Source organism: Ranitomeya imitator, chromosome 8 (genome assembly GCF_032444005.1).
Source record: "Ranitomeya imitator isolate aRanImi1 chromosome 8, aRanImi1.pri, whole genome shotgun sequence".
NCBI lineage: Eukaryota > Metazoa > Chordata > Amphibia > Anura > Dendrobatidae > Ranitomeya > Ranitomeya imitator.
In genome coordinates this window covers 155,124,483-155,144,004 of record NC_091289.1, presented here as the reverse complement: position 1 = coordinate 155,144,004, position 19,522 = coordinate 155,124,483, and the positions used below count along the sequence as shown (strand labels likewise).

General features: G+C 43.5%; 1 protein-coding gene across 1 annotated transcript in view; it reads right to left on the bottom strand.

Moving 5' to 3' along the window:
- Positions 1-6,755: 6,755 nt before the first annotated feature.
- Positions 6,756-19,522, bottom strand: part of ABCD3 (ATP binding cassette subfamily D member 3) — a 58,673-nt gene continuing 45,906 nt past the window's right edge. Inside the window, exons 14-23 of the mRNA XM_069737675.1 lie at positions 17,376-17,467; positions 17,219-17,291; positions 16,226-16,289; positions 14,318-14,395; positions 13,650-13,715; positions 13,466-13,555; positions 13,227-13,346; positions 11,053-11,157; positions 9,594-9,650; positions 6,756-8,095 (exon numbers count right to left, since the gene is read on the bottom strand). Coding sequence (XP_069593776.1) covers positions 8,018-8,095; positions 9,594-9,650; positions 11,053-11,157; positions 13,227-13,346; positions 13,466-13,555; positions 13,650-13,715; positions 14,318-14,395; positions 16,226-16,289; positions 17,219-17,291; positions 17,376-17,467 — 823 coding nt within the window. The 3' untranslated portion in view covers positions 6,756-8,017. The remainder of the gene's footprint in view (positions 8,096-9,593; positions 9,651-11,052; positions 11,158-13,226; positions 13,347-13,465; positions 13,556-13,649; positions 13,716-14,317; positions 14,396-16,225; positions 16,290-17,218; positions 17,292-17,375; positions 17,468-19,522) is intronic.

Below are 19,522 nucleotides of genomic sequence, written 5' to 3'. Positions count from 1 at the left end.
GTAGCCTCCACCAAGATGGCCCTGGAGTCTCATGTATCAAAGACTCTCGATATATTAAGATCTCTGGGATGCATCCCGAACCTGAAAAAGTCTCAGCTACTGCCCTCCAAAAGCAGAAAATTCCTTGAAGTACTCCTGAACTCTAAAACAGATGTTGTTCCTTCCAGAAGACCACCATCTGACCTTAATAACAAAGGTCAAGAGTTTCAGAGACATGAGGTCCCCTACACTCAGAGAAGGTAGGTCGGTCTTGGGCTCCATGACAGCCTACATCCATTTGGTAGCCTGGGCTCAGGCCCACTCCAGAGTCCTTCAAGCTCACATTTTAGGGAACTGCAACGGCCATCCCAGTACTCTAAACAGAAGGCTACACACGCCGGGTCGAGTAAGAGCCTATATGGCATGGTGGATAAATTCCAAAAACCTCCAGACTCAGGTCCCACTAACTACAATTACATCAGATGTCAGGAGGAGGGGCCGGGGAGCCACCATAAACAATATTCCGTTCCAAGGACTCTGGGACCAGACAACAAGCGGGAAGTCATCCAATTTCAGAGAGTTAAAAGCTGTAGAGGAAGACCTTCTGGTAGCAGGTCGCCAGATCGCTGGACAGCACATCCGAATATATTAGAACAACATGACTGCAGTTGCTTGTATCAAGCATCAAGGCAGTACAAGGTTCAACAACCTAAAAAGTATTTCCACTCGAATATTCTGATGGGCAGAAAAACACCTACTGTCACTGACAGCAGTCCATTTGAAAGGCCCTTCCAACCCCCAGGCGGACTGAGTCGCCAAGACATCCAGCCGGAGGAATGGAGCTTGAACACTTGGGAGCTTCAAAATACAGGTAGACAGGTGGGGCCTACCTGAAATCTATCTTTTTGCATCTTGCCAAAACACGCAGGTCGAAGCCTTCTTCTCCCTAAACCCCAGGAAAAACAGCAAAACACGGCAGAGGTGCTTACCTGCCTAGGCCTCTAAACAAATGCACTATCAGGATGCAGTGGACCCATGTGGTTAAGATAGAGACAACACAGGTGCAGCATAACCGATAAGGCAGCCACTCACATCCTACCAAACTAATGGAGGGGGTGGCTGCTTGGAACATTGCTGCACATAAAAGACTTGTATGTGACGCTGTTCACACTATGGAGATGCACAGCATCCAGGCAAGCCTAGTAGTGACACCCTTCTATTAGATCAGGCGGGCCTGCCCAGCGCTATCCAAATGCACCCCATGTGAACAGACACCACAGTTTACAAGACAAAAATGGGCCCAACTGCACCCCGAAAAAAAGTGCAAAAAAGACAAAAAAAATATATAAAATTTTTGTGAGGTATTAGTTTATACTTTGGCCAAAATACGCAAGCTCGTAACCCGCGTCAAGGGTCCCCACGCTTACGAGTCCTAATTCTAAACAGCAAAAGCACAAAAAGAGGATTCAGAGATCCTCCAAAAATGAGAAAAAACAGCAAAACACGGCAGAGGTGCTTACCTGCCTAGGCCTCTAAACAAATGCACTATCAGGATGCAGTGGACCCATGTGGTTAAGATAGAGACAACACAGGTGCAGCATAACCGATGAGGCAGCCACTCACATCTTACCAAACTAATGGAGGGGGTGGCTGCTTGGCACATTGCTGCACATAAAAGACTTGTATGTGGCGCTGTTCACACTATGGAGATGCACAGCATCCAGGCAAGCCTAGTAGTGACACCCTTCTATTAGATCAGGCGGGCCTGCCCAGCGCTATCCAAATGCACCCCATGAGAACAGACACCATAGTTTACAAGACAAAAATGGACCCTTGACGCGGGTTACGAGCTTGCGTATTTTGGCCAAAGTATAAACTAATACCTCACAAAAATTTTATATATTTTTTTTGTCTTTTTTGCACATTTTTTCGGGGTGCAGTTGGGCCCATTTTTGTCTTGTAAACTGTGGTGTTTGTTCCTCAACATCTGATGCGGATCTTGTTAATCCAGACGACGTCCGAGCCGGCATAACTCTTTGTTCGTGACACTACACTCATGTTTACTGAGGTAGGCACTATAGTGTTAGTAGTCTTGCCCAACGACCACTACTATATTATTTCCAACAGGGCAGAGCCAGGATTAAACCCAAGTCTCCCATGTCGAAGGCTGTGCACTTAACCATTACACTATACCAGTCACTATAGAGGGGTTAAAGTGCAGGAATTGGAGCTTAGTTGCGGATCACAGCTGAAGAATGACAAGTCCTATGCCTGCACCATCCATTCACTGACTACATTTGGCTACTGCCTGGGCCGATAACGGCAGATAATCCAAAGTCCTAATCCCAGCTCCTAATGCCAGAGTGTGGCAGCCATCCTTTTGTGACTATATTGAGATCTGGAAAGTAGAAAGTCCCAAACCCATCTGGCAGTTTACAGCAGATGAGCAAGACTTGGTCAAAGATGGTGCCAAGACATACCCAAGTAGTCAGGCAGGTGGAAAACATCATTGGTCCAGCAGTAGCACAAGTGTTGTGAATTCTGCTTTTGGGTTCCCTCCAGTGGTTGTAGGTGGGAATGCAGTTGGCTCTGAGTCGCAGTCCTGGCCAGGTGTATCTGCTGATTGCAGTTCTGACTGGGATATTTAGGTGTGCAGGATTCATTAGTCCTTGCCAGTTGTCAATGTTTCTTGGGAAGTGTTGGATCCCTTTCTGGCTTCTCCTGCTTAGCTGCCAATTCAGCAAAGATAAGTGTCTGTTTCTTTTTCTGTGGCACACATGCAGTGTGCTTATATTCTGTGCTATTCATTTGTTTTCTCTGGTCCAGCTTAGACTGTGTCAGTTTTCTCAGTCTTGTTGGATTCTCTGGAGTTGCAGATATACGCTTCACATCTTTAGTTAGAGGGTGGAGTTTTTGTATTTTCTGCTGTGGATATTTTTGGAAGGATTTTAATACTGACCGCTTAGTATCCTGTCCTATCCTTTCCTATTTTAGCTAGTGTGGCCTCTTTTGCTAATCCTGTTTCCTGCCTGCGTGTTTTTTCCTCTACTACTCACAGTCATTATTCGTGGGGGGCTGCCTATCCTTTGGGGTTCTGCTCTGAGGCAAGGTAGAATTCCTATTTCCATCTATAGGGGCATTTAGTCCTCCGGCTGTGACAAGGTGTCTAGGTTTTGTTAGGCACACCCCACGGCTACTTCTAGTTGCGGTGTTAAGATCAGGGTTTGCGGTCAGTATAGTTACCACCTACTCCAGTGAAAGTTTTCATGCTGATCCAAGGTCACCTGATCATAACACACAAGTTTCAAAACAGAAGGGTCAGGTCACAAGCTGTATCACACCCAAGTGTCAATGCTCATCATCAGAGAACATAACAGGCCCAAGTCCTGGCACCGACTTCTGCACACGAGTACAGCTGGGCAAGGATTTGTGCTGCTCCAGTCCGGCATCCTGTCCTCCATCGCAGCCAAGGAGTCTCCACTTCTGTAGCCAGAAAACATCTTGTACCTTTTAGCTCCCATGACATTGTGTAAGGCATAGTGATGTTGTGGGGCCAAGTGGGCAAAAATGCACAGCATGATGGCTGCAAAAATAAAGACTGCCCTCCTCCAGGTGCTACAGAGGACTAGACTGTGAGCACAATGAGGACTAGACTGGATGACAGGCTAGGGCAGGGGACATCTTTTTGCTCAACAATACACTGGAGACATTCATGTAGAGCGGTCTGTGGTCCAGTTGTCTGATCGTTCGGGCACAGATGGGTTGGCCGACCGTGTGCTTTGGGCACATGACAGTGTCTCCATCATAAATCCTGTTGCACCAGCTGGTTACTGGTGGGCACTGTGCACTTATAATAATTCACATGTAAGGCATTGTGCAAGAATTACCCACAGCTGATGAACATAATATGATGGGACAGGATAGCTAGAAATGTACCTGTAAATTTCACTTGAGCTCCATGTGCCATGCCATATATATGGTACCAAGGAGAGAACCAGATTTGGCATCATGAAGAACCCACCGGTGTCCACAGCCAGTTACTGACGTCAGTGAAGAAAGAATTATGCTCAGGCTTATAGGGTTTGTCTACTACTAGGACACCCCCTTCTCGAGCTGAATGTTTGCCCCCGTGAAAATAAAGACGTTTGATTTAGTGCGAAAGTAACAGTTAGTACATTATCTTAATCTTAAAGATGTTATATCAGTCTACTATGGAAAAAAAAATATATAAATATGTCTATATACACTTTTCTTCAAACACTTCTTTCCCTCTCTATTGGGCACAGTCCATGGTTCGAGAACCAGAGGTCAGAAGTGTGCCATCGAGTGGCGGTAAAAGAATGTATGTAACATATTCGGACCTACTAATTAGTAATATCATTGCTTCTTTAGGCCAGATTCATCATTTACAGGTTTGTGTTTTTTTTTTTTTTTTTTTTTTTAATTTCGCAAATAGCATCTTTAGAAGGAAGACAACATGAATTTTTTTTTAAGTCTTTTCCTTTTTGTCTCGTTTGTTGACGTTCTTTACCTCAAATTCTTCACAAAGGTAGTTCATTCATTTTATGGAAAATCAAAAGCGCTTTAATTTTTTTCCATTAACCTTATTTGTATCTTTTTATATGACCAAAATGTCATATAAAAGCCAGAATTTACAAGTCAGCCAGAGACATTTGGAAACCACAAACCACAAGGGCCAATAAAAAAAAATAATGTATGTAATAGACTATAAATAAGCTGTAAATTAAAGAAAAAAAATGGTCAAAACACAACAAAAATTTGATTAAAAAATAGGTACAGATGCAATAACGAATCTAACCCATTGTTTTTCACTTTTTTTTTTACCCCACTTTCAACAAAAGATTTTTTCTTGTTTCGTTGGTGCAAAATTAATCCCTTTAGGACCAGCCCTGAGAAAAAAAGCATGATTTTGTATGAACTTTTATTGTTGCATTCCAAGAACCACAACTTTTATTTTTTCATCTCATTCATGACCGGCTGATTTTTAATTTTAGCACATTCATTTTTTTTTTGTTTTGTTTTAAATGACACCATTCACTTTACTATACAATATACTGAAAAACTGGGATATATATATTTTTTTCTTTTTAGCATTTAACATATGGTTTAAAGTTATTTTATATTTTGTGAAATTTTACTTTTTATGAACAGAATGATACCAAATATATCGTCTATTTTTAATTATGATTTAAACTTTTAGAATGTAATTTTTAGAACATGTTTTTACTTTATTTTTTTTAGTTTGATTAAAGGATCACAGGTAATGATGAGCGAATGTTCTCGGATAAAGTGTTATCCTAGCATGCTCGTGAGCTAACCGAGTGTCTTCGGCATGCTCAAATATGTTCGAGTCCCTGTGGCTGCATGTCCCTCGGTTGTTCGACAGCCACAACACATGCAGGGATTTCCTAGCAGCCAACCGCCGAATGTGTTGATGCTGTCGAACAGCAGCGAGGCAGGCAACCGCGGGGGCTCGAACATATTATTTGAGCACGCCGAAAATGCTCTGTTAGCACCCAAGAATGCTCTGATAACACCTTATCCAAGGTGGGCCAATGGGAGAAGTTTCTCTAGTGCACCGGCGAATGTGTCACGGAAATGGTTAAACAGCAGTGAACGGAGTAAGCTCTGGTCGTTGTTGCTGCAGATAATTGCAGGCTGTGAACCCACTACATTCACGTGCACCCTGTGACTTACACTTACATTAAGGTTGTGAGGAGGAGTCGAATAACTACTTATTATGGGAAAGGATTGGGAAAACAAAATTGTATGTATATATATATATATATATATATATATATATATATATATATATATTTATTTATATATATTATGCCGCTCATCATGCTGCAAGCGTGCTGACTTTACTCTGTGGTATAGTTACAGCAATAAAAAAAATGTATTTATGTTAATGTTCTATTACTTTTGTACAATAAATTGTTTGAAAAAAATCTTTTGTTGCCATTTGCCGACAACTATATCACCATCTACAAGAGTGATATATTTTTATTTTTTTTTGTTGGGGGGGACAAGTTGTCGTATTAATTGGTGACATTTTTTGCTACATATGGCGTTTTGATTACTTCGATTACATTTATTTGTGAAAAGGAATGAGCCAAAAAAACAGCAATTCTGTATTACATATTTGGCTAAAACATTGTACCATTTGGTTATCTTTATTCGGAAGACTCGGTCCAAGGAAAAAAAAAAATTGCAGCATGCATGATTTGCCTCTGATAATCGGATGCCACTCACCCATTCATATCTATGGGTCCATAGAAAACATTGGACCGCACTCTGATGACATCCGAGTGGTGTGCGAATTTCAAGGACGGACATTACAGAGGGGGTGGGGAAAGTGTGCTCAGAGGGATCAGCATAATCGGACTGATTTCCCATATGTGGAAAAAAACTGTTGTGTGATCCTAGACTTTTAGTGAAAAGCTATCAGATCTTACCTATGTCAGGATCTAGCAGTTTGCCATTGTAAAGCATGTGGGTGATTGCACTGCATCATTTTCGGGCGTGTACGCCTACTGGAGACTGACACCCAGATGCAGTCTACACGTTTGCTGTGCCGGCACCATTATACTCTATGGCCGCATTCATCCAAATCCAGTTTCCTGGTGGATTCGGGCATAAGTCCCTAGTAGGCCACCAAATGGTGCCGGAACGCAACGTGCACCCTGAGAGAGAAGAATATCGAGTACAAAATGTAAATGTAATTAAATAAAAACTTCAGAAGACACAGCGACGAGGATTTACACAGATCCCATTTATTGCATTACTCAGTGCATGCCATTATGTATCATATTCCAATGTTTATACATATCCAGTTAATGCCCTTACCTTCCTGGTCATGTGTACAATAAATGGTCTATTACCCTGCTCAGTGATCTCCTGATAAACAGCCTATAATTCATCCACTTTACTACTATCTTAAGTTAATAGGTTACAATAAATCACACGGAAAGTATCCGAAAAATACACTGAAATCTGCACGTGGGACGTGTAAATCTGTTACATATAAAATTGGAGACAGAAAGCATCAGCATAGACATACTCCATGGAATACAAGTATTCTACGCCCGCCTGCCTTTTCATGGATTCGGGCCGAGTTCTCGGAGATTTGCAGAGCCTGCGTAGCAGACGTTACAACTGGTGATGCGCGAGCGTGCTCGGATAAGGCGTTAGCATGCTCGGGTGCTGACCAAGCATCTTGGGCCTACTCGAATAATATGTCCGAGTCCTCACCGATGCAGGTCTCTGAGCTGTTCGACAGCCGCAACACATATAGGAATGGTCTGTTCGGCAATCCCTACATGTGTTGCTGCTCTCGAAACGCCGCAGGGACGCAGACATATTTTTCGAGCACGCTGAAGATACTCGGTTCGCACCCGAGCATGCCAACACCTTATCCCAGGACGCTCGCTCATCATTAGTTACAACCCGGCAAAGCAAGAGCCATTCAGTGTTTTCTCACTGGAATCCCTATCTGGTGTTTTTTGGCATCATAACAACAAGAAATATAGTAAATCCTATAATTAAGTGCATGTTGTCCATTTTTATCATCTGCATTGTCTCAAAATATAACCTGAGATCAGTTTTAAACAATAAAAACAAACAAAAAAAAAAGGACGCTAAACGTGTTTTACTGCGATCACAAGAAACCCTTCCAGTGCCAGGCCACAGTGCAGTCAACGCTTAGAGAGGAAGCGCAGGAGCAGGACCACCGTATGCCCCACTAAGGGGGCAGATTTCTCACTCCTTTCTGGAAATCAGACGCATGTGTCACTGGCCGAGAAAGGCTGAGTAATTTATTTTTATAAAGACTATTCGGATCCACTGATTTGAACCTCATGGAGGACTTCATTGTACCTTTGTACAGTAGTGTTAATTACATTAACGTATTAGACTTCAATTGCGTAAAATTAGGCAAAAAAAAAAAGAATAATCGCTAAGAGAAAGTAAACTAGGTCAGTTTTCTTTTCCGTGAGTTGGCTCCGAATTACGAGCTCTAGGATCCAAACTCAATTGTATCATCTGTAATTGGCTTGAAATCGTAGTTGCCTCGTCCGTCCATGTGAAGGTAGTACTGCGGAGAGAAAAAAATATACCCAAACACATTACTTTATCATGACTAGGCACTGAAAATTACCAGCCGAAAATATGTATAGTAAGGGCTCATTCAGACTGGGTTCATCACGGTTTTGATCAGAGTGACCACAGACTGCCTAGTTTTTTTTTTTTACCAAAGTAGACAAAAAAAAAGTTTCTCCAACTTCTCCTATCTAGCGGTCCATGAAAAATTGACACCAGATACTTGTCCGATTTTTTTCATGGACCAAAAGGCTCGTATTGCCGATTTTGATCCAACATTCAGACTAAAGGCCCCGTCACACTAGACGATATCGCTAGCGATCCGTGACGTTGCAGCGTCCTGGATAGCGATATCGTCCAGTGTGACAGGCAGCAGCGATCAGGCCCCTGCTGTGATGTCGCTGGTCGGGGAAGAAAGTCCAGAACTTTATTTCGTCGCTGGATCTCCCGCTGACATCGCTGAATCGGCGTGTGTGACACCGATTCAGCGATGTCTTCGCTGGTAACCAGGGTAAACATCGGGTTACTAAGCGCAGGGCCGCGCTTAGTAACCCGATGTTTACCCTGGTTACCATCGGTAAAGTAAAAAAAAACAACCACTACATACTTACCTACCGCTGTCTGTCCCCGGCGCTCTGCTTCTCTGCTCTGGCTGTGAGCACAGCGGCCGCAAAGCAGAGCGGTGACGTCACCGCTCTGCTTTCCGGCTGCCCGGCGCTCACAGCCAGAGCAGAGAAGCAGAGCGCCGGGGACAGACAGCGGTAGGTAAGTATGTAGTGGTTGTTTTTTTTACGTTAACGATGGTAACCAGGGTAAACATCGGGTTACTAATCGCGGCCCTGCGCTTAGTAACCCGATGTTTACCCTGGTTACCGGGGACCTCGGGATCGTTTGTCGCTGGAGAGCTGTCTGTGTGACAGCTCTCCAGCGACCAAACAGCGACGCTGCAGCGATCCGGATCGTTGTCGGTATCGCTGCAGCGTCGCTAAGTGTGACGGTACCATAAGATTTGTGCGGTCCGCAGAGATATGAAAAAGGAAAAAAAAAGTGGATGTGAACAGCCCTATAGACCAAAAAGTGGATATGAACATGATGCAGAAGCAGAAACTCTAACGCCAGAGATGTCACTAACTGGGCTTTGTTTTGCTGATTCAATTAAGTCAGTGTTTTATCAGCAGGAGATTATCACTACCTTGTGAAAGCAAATACAGAGCTGGGTGCTCAGATAAATGGCTATACAAGTATGTTATATAGGTGCCACATATCAGGGGTTCACCCCCTCTAATGAAAACAGCCAATCAGTGCCAATGGTACATTTACTGAGGGTCTGCCGATAACAAGGAGGCTCAAGGACTAATACTTCACCTGCTTTCCTAGAATGGAGGACTAGATGAGGATTGTACATTCTGCTAGATTCATACCATGTTTTATGTGGTCAGATATCACGGATGAATAGCATTGACACTGCACCAATTATTATGACTCGCTCTTACCTCATGGTGTTTCCACAGGGACTTTCTGTGTGACACAGTGAAAAGGGTGATTCCAACCTAGGAAGAAATAAGGCTTGTTTATTGCAAACTAGAAATTTCAACACAAAGATAGTGGCCAAAAAATTACTAATGACGAGATGGAAATCCATGTGCAGAACATCTCCCAACTACAGGATAATACCCGAAAATTGCTTATAATGGTGGTAAAATAAAGGGTAAAATTAGAGTTCCTCTATATTAAGTATTAGAAGAAGGGTGACACTACATTCAGGCACCCATTCAGCGGCCCCGTTGTGGCTTATGTCCAATCCCCCCTCAAAACTGGATTCGGATGTAGGCGCCAACAGAGGCCATAGGCTACGATGGTGTTGAAAGCGTGAATGTGGGCTCTGACACGCATCGTTTTTCGGCATTTACTCAGACAGCGTAAGCCTCCAGTGGACGTATACGCCCGAAAATGATGCACTTCAGAGCGCACGTTCACTATGTCAACACCATTATAGCCAATGGCCCCTGTTAGAGCATACATACGAATCCTGTTTTCCGGGAGAATCGGTCGGATGCCCTGACGGGGTCGCCGAACAGATGCCAGAACGTAATGTGAAAGCCCCCCAAGAGGTAAATTAGGAGTTACATATTATAATACCAATGAGTGACTCTTATTTAGTACCTTAATTATAGGTCGATCCTCTTTATTTGGTATTAGTATATGAGCTACAATATAATTCCTCCTTACTTGTTCAGTGTGGAACATTAAAATCAGGTGGATACTACACTACATTATGTCTATATACAGGTATTATCAGTCGGGATGACTGCAGGGTAGAAATAAATTTCAGAAATACTCCTCAAAAAGGGTCTTCTGAAACCAAGCTACATATTTCCTTTAATTAAGCTGATGATATATGACTAGTGATGAGCGAGTGTACTCGTTGCTCGGGTTTTCCTGAGCACGCTCAGGTGACCTCCGACTATTTATGACTGCTCAGAGATTTAGTTTTCATCACCGCAGCTGAATGATTTGCGGCTACTAGCCAGCTTGATTATATGTGGGGATTCCCTAGCAACCAGGCAACCCCCACATGTACTCAGCCTGGCTAACAGATGTAAATCATTCAGCTGCGGTGATGAAAACTAAATCTCCGAGCAGTCATAAATACTCGGAGGTCACCCGGGCGTGCTCTGGAAAACCCGAGCAACGAATACACTCGCTCAGCACTATATATGACATTAGATTAGTTTGGTTAGATTGGTGCTCATACGCGACCATGACAAGAACGGCGGCTCATGTCCCAAGTTCACAGCGGCGGTAAAAGCACATGGTAGCGAAGATGAAACGCACAGCAATGAAATGGACGATGTGGTGCGAATGTTCCTCCTCTGCCAATGTGATATACACACTGTGGTTCAGGAATGAATGGCCCCATCAGAATATCCCTGTCTCTCTACGGTCACTCACCTTCCTACAGTGGCTGTAAATGTAACCTTCGACATCCACGCTGACCGCGCTCGTGCACTCATCCAATATGGCAAACTGAGGTTTGTGGTAAAATAACCGAGCCATCTGAAAGGACAATGTGATTAATATAGTAAAAGCTTTAGATCTGAACATGTCCTTTTTTCACACAAGCAATGGAAACAGGACTTGGACACCTGGACTGGCAGTGATGGAATATTCCGAATATCCGCGTTCAAGGGGACGAGCGTTTATAGCTTTACTTAGGTTCCTGTTCAATTAGATATCGTTGCAAGGTCAGAATGATCTTGTGTACATCTTTGGTCGCACTGATTAAGAAGACGAGCAATTATTTACTAGTTATTAGTGATGAGCGAACGTGCTGGGATAAGGTGTTATCAGAGGTGCTGAGAGTCTTCGGCATGCTCGAAAAATATGTTCTCAGTCCCACGGCTCCATGTCTTCCGGCTGTTCAACAGCTGCAACACATGAAGGGTTTGTCTAACAAACAGGGAATCCCTTCATGTGTTGTGGTTAACAGCCGAGAGACATGCGGGTGCGGGGACTCGGACACATTTTTTGAGCATGCCAAAGAAACTCTGCACACGAGCATGAACGGATAACACATTATCCGAGCATGCTCGCTCATCGCTACTAGGTAGGTGATCAATTCAAAAAGCATATAAAATGCAAAGACTAACAAATTTTATTAAATATATACCAATACAGATAGATAAACATAACATAGACAAGGTACACGCAGAGCTTATGTACGTAGGACCGACGACACTAAAGATTCCACCTGGGTAAGTAGATCTAACCGAGGCCTATCACCTCTGAATACTAAACAGGGACGATCATTCTGTCATCTGAAAGTGCATAGTGCCTAGCTCAATAATACTAGTATAAGGTGCAACTTTACAATCGGCCCAAGTGGGCACAGAAACAATCAATCACCCATGTCTATCTTACCCATGAATAGGTGCTAGCTGGACGGACACTGGCACCTATTCATGGGTAAGGCTACGTTCACATTTGAGGCTTTGGACGCAGCGTCGTGGACGCAACGCATGACGCACGAAAGATGCAAGTAGAACGCATGCATTTTTGACGCATGCGTTCAACCCTTTTTTAATAATATAGGGTATTTTCAGTGTCTCTATTTTTAAAGTAAAGAACGCATGCGTCCTACAACGCACAACAACGCAAGTACTTGCGTCTTCTGCGTTGCCAATACACTTCAATGGAGGTTTTGAAGTTTCGACGACGCAAATACAACGCAAGTGCGACGCAAGCGTTTTTTAAAAATTTTGGACGCAGAAAAAATGCAACATGTTGCATTTGCAACGCACTGCCAAGTGCGTCGAAAGAAAGCATGCGTCGCAAAACGCACCGAAACGCATGAAAACGAACGCACATGCGTCCCCAATGTTAAAGATAGGGAAGCATGACGCGTGCGTTGTTTTGCGGCGACGCCGCTGCGTCCAAAGCCGCAAATGTGAACGTAGCCTAAGATAGACATGGGTGATTGTTTCTGTGCCCACTTGGGCAGATTGTAGAGTTGCACCTTATACTAGTATTATTGAGCTAGGCACTATGCACTTTCAGATGACAGAATGATCGTCCCTGTTTAGTATTCAGAGGTGATAGGCCTCGGTTAGATCTACTTACCCAGGTGGAATCTTTAGTGTCGTCGGTCCTACGTACATAAGCTCTGCGTGTACCTTGTCTATGTTATGTTTATCTATCTGTATTGGTATATATTTAATAAAATGTGTTACTCTTTGCATTTTATATGCTTTTTGGGTTGTTTCTACTCCTTTCAGTTGTGGGATATCTGGTAGTGGAGTTTTTCCCTGTTACTGATGTCCATTCCTAGGGCGTATCCCTATTTGAGATTCTTGTGTGATATGCATCAGTGGTATTTATATCTAGGTAGGTGATCAATACATACCGTATTTAATTGTACATCCGCCCAACTAATACAAAATTAATATGGCCACCTCTCCAATGACAATCTAATGATTTTGTTTGACCAACTCCATAATTTCCTCTGAAGGTCAGAGGCATCCGTGAAATGCAGTAGCTGATCCCAGACTGGAATGTAGTCTATGATCACCTTTAAGGTGGCCATTTAAAATAAAACCCATGGCAAGCACCCATCATTTATTACATACCGCCATCCTTTGCTTCTCTCCTCCACTGAGAACATCCATCCAGTCCTGGACACTGTCCCAGCCGCCCTCACGGTCCAGAATCTGCCCTAACTGGACATTGTCCAGGTATTCTTTCAGGACCTGCGTTCAGTTGTAAACAAAGAAAATAATTTAGCTAAAACTAAGGTTGTAGCGTAATAAAAAAAAGAAAAAAATTTGAGGGCTCAGAAAGCTAAACCAGCAATAATAGTTCTTCTTACCTTATCAGATATGCCTCTGCGTTTCTGATCTTCTTGGGTGTCTGGATAGATGACTTGGTCCCGTAATGTCCCAAGGGTCATATATGGCCTCTGTTATGGAAATTATGGAGATAAAAATCACCACTCGTCTCGCCCAAATATTATCACACAAAGGAGTAAATCGTACGTGTGAGTAAAACGTTACCTGAGGAACATAAAATAGTTTTCCCCGATCAGGTTTTGTAAGAGATCCACCGAAAAGCGGCCATAACTAAAAGAGAAAGAAGAAACACAATTTGAAAAAACTAAAAAGAAAATCAAGAAATAATGTTCTGTATTTTTTTACCGATTCCTACTTATTTTTAAATGAGAACACATAGAAAAACTATGTTAAAGCCCCATTAGTGCTTATAAATGTGTGTAATTCTTGAGAAAGTATCCCTGTGATAAGTTGGGCCCAACTAGTGGCCGGTAACAAAAAAAAGGGACCTGAAGACACTACCTAGGCACCCCTATAAAAAGGACATGATCTCTTCCTGCACTAGCGCCCCTCCAGCCCTGGATGTTGAGTAACATTGTTATGCCACGTGAGACCTGCAGCCAATTAGAAGCCGGTTGTGGTCCCATTTTTTCTGGATGTCCAAGGTTCATCCGAGGGAAGCATTTCAGAGAATACACCGGGCCAATAGTGCAGCCAGAACTAGGTTCATGCTGCCAGCAGTTTGGGCGACATGAACCAGGCGACAAGTTCCCTTTAAAATTACTAATAGTAACGTTATTAAAACTAAGAATATGTAAGAAGCGTACGTGTGTGAGCTTGTATTCACGTCCAGAACCAGACGGAACTACAACCTCAGTTAGATGGACACTTACCTCTCCCAATACACGGAACAGGGAACTCTTCCCGCATCCATTTGGCCCACAGACAAGAACATTGGTGCCAGACCTCACCTACACAGAGGAATGTGTGAAATTCAACCTTTTTCATGTAACCAAATACCAATAATTATATTATATTAAAACTGCCAACACAAAAGCTAAGAAAGTCAACACATAACATGATACAAAAAAGCCTGCAGAGAAGAAAGAAATGGAGAAGGTGCCAGGACAGCCGACATACAGGTTCTCTCTACTTTCCTGCATATACACTGGGCTCAGCCCAGCATACACGTATCTTCAATGGGGAGAGTGGAGTAAGACGCAGGACACCTTTGGTGGCATTGGGCTTTCTAAGGTAACAGGCCTAATCCTTTCCTTCCCTGAAAAATTCTGTTGAAGGAGTCAGGAGGCCAATGAACACCTTAGATGGTTGGCAAGTGTGGCCATCTATAACGGGTAAAGGATCTTAACCTCTGGCAGACGTAGGATGTACTATTACACCCCATGTTTGGTGATGGCTCCAGAACCCACTCCATGTGCCAAGCCCCCTCCACACAAAACGGGTGCCAGCTGTGTAATACAGCCAGCAGCCACCTCTGACAGCAGCTACCAGAGCAATATCTGATCTCTGCAGTTTCATCACAACCTGTTACCTGCAAAAATGCTATTAATCAGCAGGTACAGGGTTAATCTGCAGGTTACCAGAGTTCTTATGCTGTTCAGCGCCTGCACTTAGCTGAATGCTGCAGGGAGAAAATGAACTTTATTCTCTCCTGGTTTCAGTCACCACTCTGAATACAAAGCCACCGGCCCCGACTGACAGCCGGCCCCAATGCAGAGGGAGTGTCAGTCAGGGCCGGTGACTCGGTTACAGCTGCCACTTTGTATTCAGAGTGGTGACTGAACTGGCGCCGTCCCTGTAACTGAAACCAGGGGAGAATAATGATAATTTTCTCCCGGCAGCGTTCGGCTAAGTGCAGGTGCCGGGCAGGTTAGTAATAGCGTTTTTTGCTGGTGACAGGTTCCCTTTAAATGCAATTATAAATCTAGGAGAGAATCAGTGACATGATCATCATGAAGGTCTGCGTTTTGGACACCAATAAAAAAAGTTAAGGCCCTTGGACTAAAGGGAGGAAATATTGAAAGTGCAGAAATGAAAATCGCATGGACATGAAAGGGTAACATGTTAGAAACAGACAGTTTTAATGTCCAGAAGGATCAAACCATTAAAAACCATTTGCAGTACTTGGTGTGCGGCGCGCCTTATGCCATCTGCTCTATTATAGAAAACCGGTAATACTCCTCTCCCGTGCCGGCGCCATTCCTGCAGTGTCAGAACTCGCTCTTCCGGGGCTCCCATGTGGTTGCTGTGACATATGATGCTGCCGACCAATCAGTGCTGGCGTCACTGTCCCCACCTCCTGTCGAACTGATCATGAAGAAGAAGTCCGTGATCAGCTGCAGCCCGGACTTCCTCTTCATGTTCGATTTGTCCCAAGGCGGGGAAAGTGACAGCAGCGCTGATTGGGTCCGGGGTCACGTGTCACAACAACCGCACGGGAGCCCCGGGGAGAGCGCGTTCCGACACCGCAGCAATGGCGCCAACACATGAGGTTTAGTATTATCTTTATTATTCTATAGGGCCAAACATTTTGATCAAGAAGAGGTTGTCCTAGTAGAGGCCAACAGCTTTAAATGACCACGGCGAGCGTCAATGCCTCAGGAAGAAAAGCAACAAACCCTCAGCGATACAATCAAACTATCAACATTTCATTCTTTTATTAAAAAATGCATTTTTTTTAACCTAAAATCATTTCCGTATACAACAGAAAATATTTTTAATAAGATGGCTACACTGTACAAGTAACAATATAGTGGGAAGAAAAACTCAACCTTATTTACCTCAAAAGTAAGGTCTCGGATGAGTAGATCTCCATTTGGTGTTGCAAGGGGGACGTGTTCAAACCTAAAAAAACGCAAAAAAAAAAAAAAAGAAGTGCAAATAGATAACTGCAGGATACAGGACAGATAGATAGGGAGAAAGATAGATAGGACAGCCAAAAGTTCAGGTCCACATTGACTCCAATGGGGTTTGGGTTCAAGTTCGGGTACAGTTGAAGAACCCAAACCGAACTTTGGACTAATGTTCGGTCAAACCTCACGAACCCGAATATCTACGCTCCACTCATCCCTAGTTCTCTATCCTCACGACAGGTGATACGTAGCTGATCAGTGGGGGGCCCCACAATTGGGACCTGCACCAATTGGCAGATCTATTACAAAATGGAGCAGTAGATCAGACATTTCACCACCGCTCCATTCATTCTGTATGGGGCTGCCGAAAAAAGGCAATCACAGCACATAGCAGTCCCATAGTGAACGAATGGAGCGGAGGTCAAGTATGTGCACTGTGACTTCATTGTAACAGGGTTAAAAGTGCCCGGTCTGTTCTGCGATCGGACCCCACCGATTATCACATCTCCTGTGGACAGGTACAAACGTGATTTCACTGGAGAACCCAGTTAACTAATACTGCTGATGGGAATATGTCGTTCTGCTTCCAGCAATTCCCAAATGAATCCAGCTGTGCCAAGAAAGGATGTAAATGATTAAAATGCCTGACACTACACAGTCTATAGCGGTGATGTAACGTTAACAAGAATTATTCTGCAATGGCGGTGGGCGGTGACGGCTCCGTTTTACAAAACCACTAAAATAAAAAAAATAAAAAGTTTGATTTTTCCAGTAAAATAACACTCTGCCTTTTCCTGTGCGGATTATGACATTTTGGCTTTTCCCACCCTTGGCTTACGATGTGGTCTATGAACACGCCACACCACTAATAAAACCGTAACTACGAAGCCAGATTCATAAGAGGAGAATTCCCAAACTTACTTTATGATGTTGTCAGTGTTGATAACGGTTCCACTTCCAGGTATCAGGGGAACGCTGGGAAGATTTTCTGTCTCTGCAATGTCAGAGGAGATTTGGTAGTAATACACGCGTGTGTACATGTGAGATAGTGCTGCCAGTACCACATTCATATAGTCACCTTTCTCCTGTTGAGAAACCATGGTTCGCTCGTATTTCCCCTGATTGAGGTCCTTCAGCACTTGCATGAGTTCTGTAATCCGGGCGGTGAATCTATGACGGGCGACACAACAGGATTACAAATCAGTCATGGAGCAAGTTGGTTCCTAAATCCGCAGAGCTGCGTTATCCCTATTCAGACTCATTGGAGGTCCACGGACCCCGCAATGTTCTAAGGAAAATTTGTGGAAATTAACTCAACTCATTTCTGTTGCAAACTTATTACACATCAGTCAATAATCTGCCAGACAACATGTCCGCTTACAAGAACCGGCCGGCGGCACTAAGCTACTTCCAATCGGGAAATATTATCTGATTGGCGGTCGTTCTATAGCCTAATTGCACCAAACAATCTGCAATAATCGCTCAGTGCGTGTAGGCTGCCATGTTCTCTACAGCACAAGGCCTGTTTACACAGGATTGTGTGCTGCCGAGAGCGATGATCTTTTGTGCAGCACAATAGCACATTCCACATGATAGACGAGCGTTTTGCTCATTGATCGAGTGATCAGCAGCCTGTTTACACAGCAACATTATCAGAAAGTGAGCGTCCAGTGCAATCACAGCTTTAAGTGTGACTGTCAGACATTTTTTGGTAATACATTATATTTGGTCTGGGTACTGACTGCACAGCTCTCGTATGGCGCACCCACATACTATTGAGTCCGCACATTGCTGTAAGTCTATGGGACCCTTCACTGCCCTGTGAGATGACGTGCACCGACCCAGAGACTTACTATTGAGCCCGCGCGCTGCATACTATAGAGGCGATTCATTTAATGATATCGAAAATGAATGAATATATACAAAATGGACGCTTATAAGAACACTATGAACCAAAGAGACTGGTTATGTGTCTACGTGCTAGAAGTCATACCCGTCAGCAAGTTTTAGAACACTTATGTGGACTTTGATACGATAGCGTGTCCACTTTTTATTAATAAAGAATGAAGTAATGATTAGGAGAAATCAGAATCATAAAAGCGAATGAATGCTGATTAAAGTCCTCCTGGGGGAGGGGAAATCAGAAGGTTTTACCAAGGATCAATATGAGAAGTGACAACCTATATAAGGATGTACCGTTTGTTCAATAAAGCAGATTTTCTGCTCCTGACTGTGTGGTCAATCACTAGTAGTCTTTCTCCGTGTACACATAAATCTCTCGGAGATACCATTTGGCAACAGACAATTAAGATGATCACACAGCTTTAGCGTGACTAACAGAGGAATTATCCCGTGCAGGCCAGACACTCAGTTCCGTCACGGATGACATTATAACTAGAGACGAGGGAACCCAAACTTAAAAGTTCGGGTTCTGGTTCAGGATCTGGTATCTGAACCGAACTCTGGACGCCCCATGTACAAGCTGAGCCGCACGGTGGACCTGAGCTGCAGAGTATGTGACATTACCTATAGAAGAACAGCAGGGGGCGCCATAACATGTACGTAACAGCAAAATATACACAGGAGCCAATTTTTAATGATTATACACTTGTGTTTTGCCCAATCTAAGAGTAATAATGAATTATTCACAGGACAAGAGCTGATTATGCAGTGATCTGTGATTAACCCTGCATCTAATAAAACTTATCACTCCTATGCACACACACCTTCCAGCTATAGTCTGTATACAGTGCCCACACAGCCATAGCAGCTGCATGCACAGTCATATTTAAGGAGAAAGATCAGCTCACAAACATTTTTCACAAGGTTTTTTTTTTCTTTCACATCTCAATCTAGATTACAAAAAAAACAGGGATTTTTGTGTTACTCACCGTAAAATCCTTTTCTCCGAGTCGTTCATTGGGGGACACAGGACTGTGGGTGTATGCTATTGCCGCCAGGAGGCTGACACTAAGTAGGTAAAAAAAAAAATTTAGCTCCTCCTCCATAGTATACACCTTGACACTGGCCCTGACAGCTCCAGTTTGGTGCACAAGCAGTAGGAGATAGAGAAAACAAAACAGCATTAGAACAAAGTCAACATGACTAGAATAATACTACAGTCTGAACAACTCCATAGACCAAACAACAAGAATAGGGAGGGAGCGGTGTCCCCCAATGAACGACTCGGAGAAAGGATTTTACGGTGAGTAACACAAAAATCCC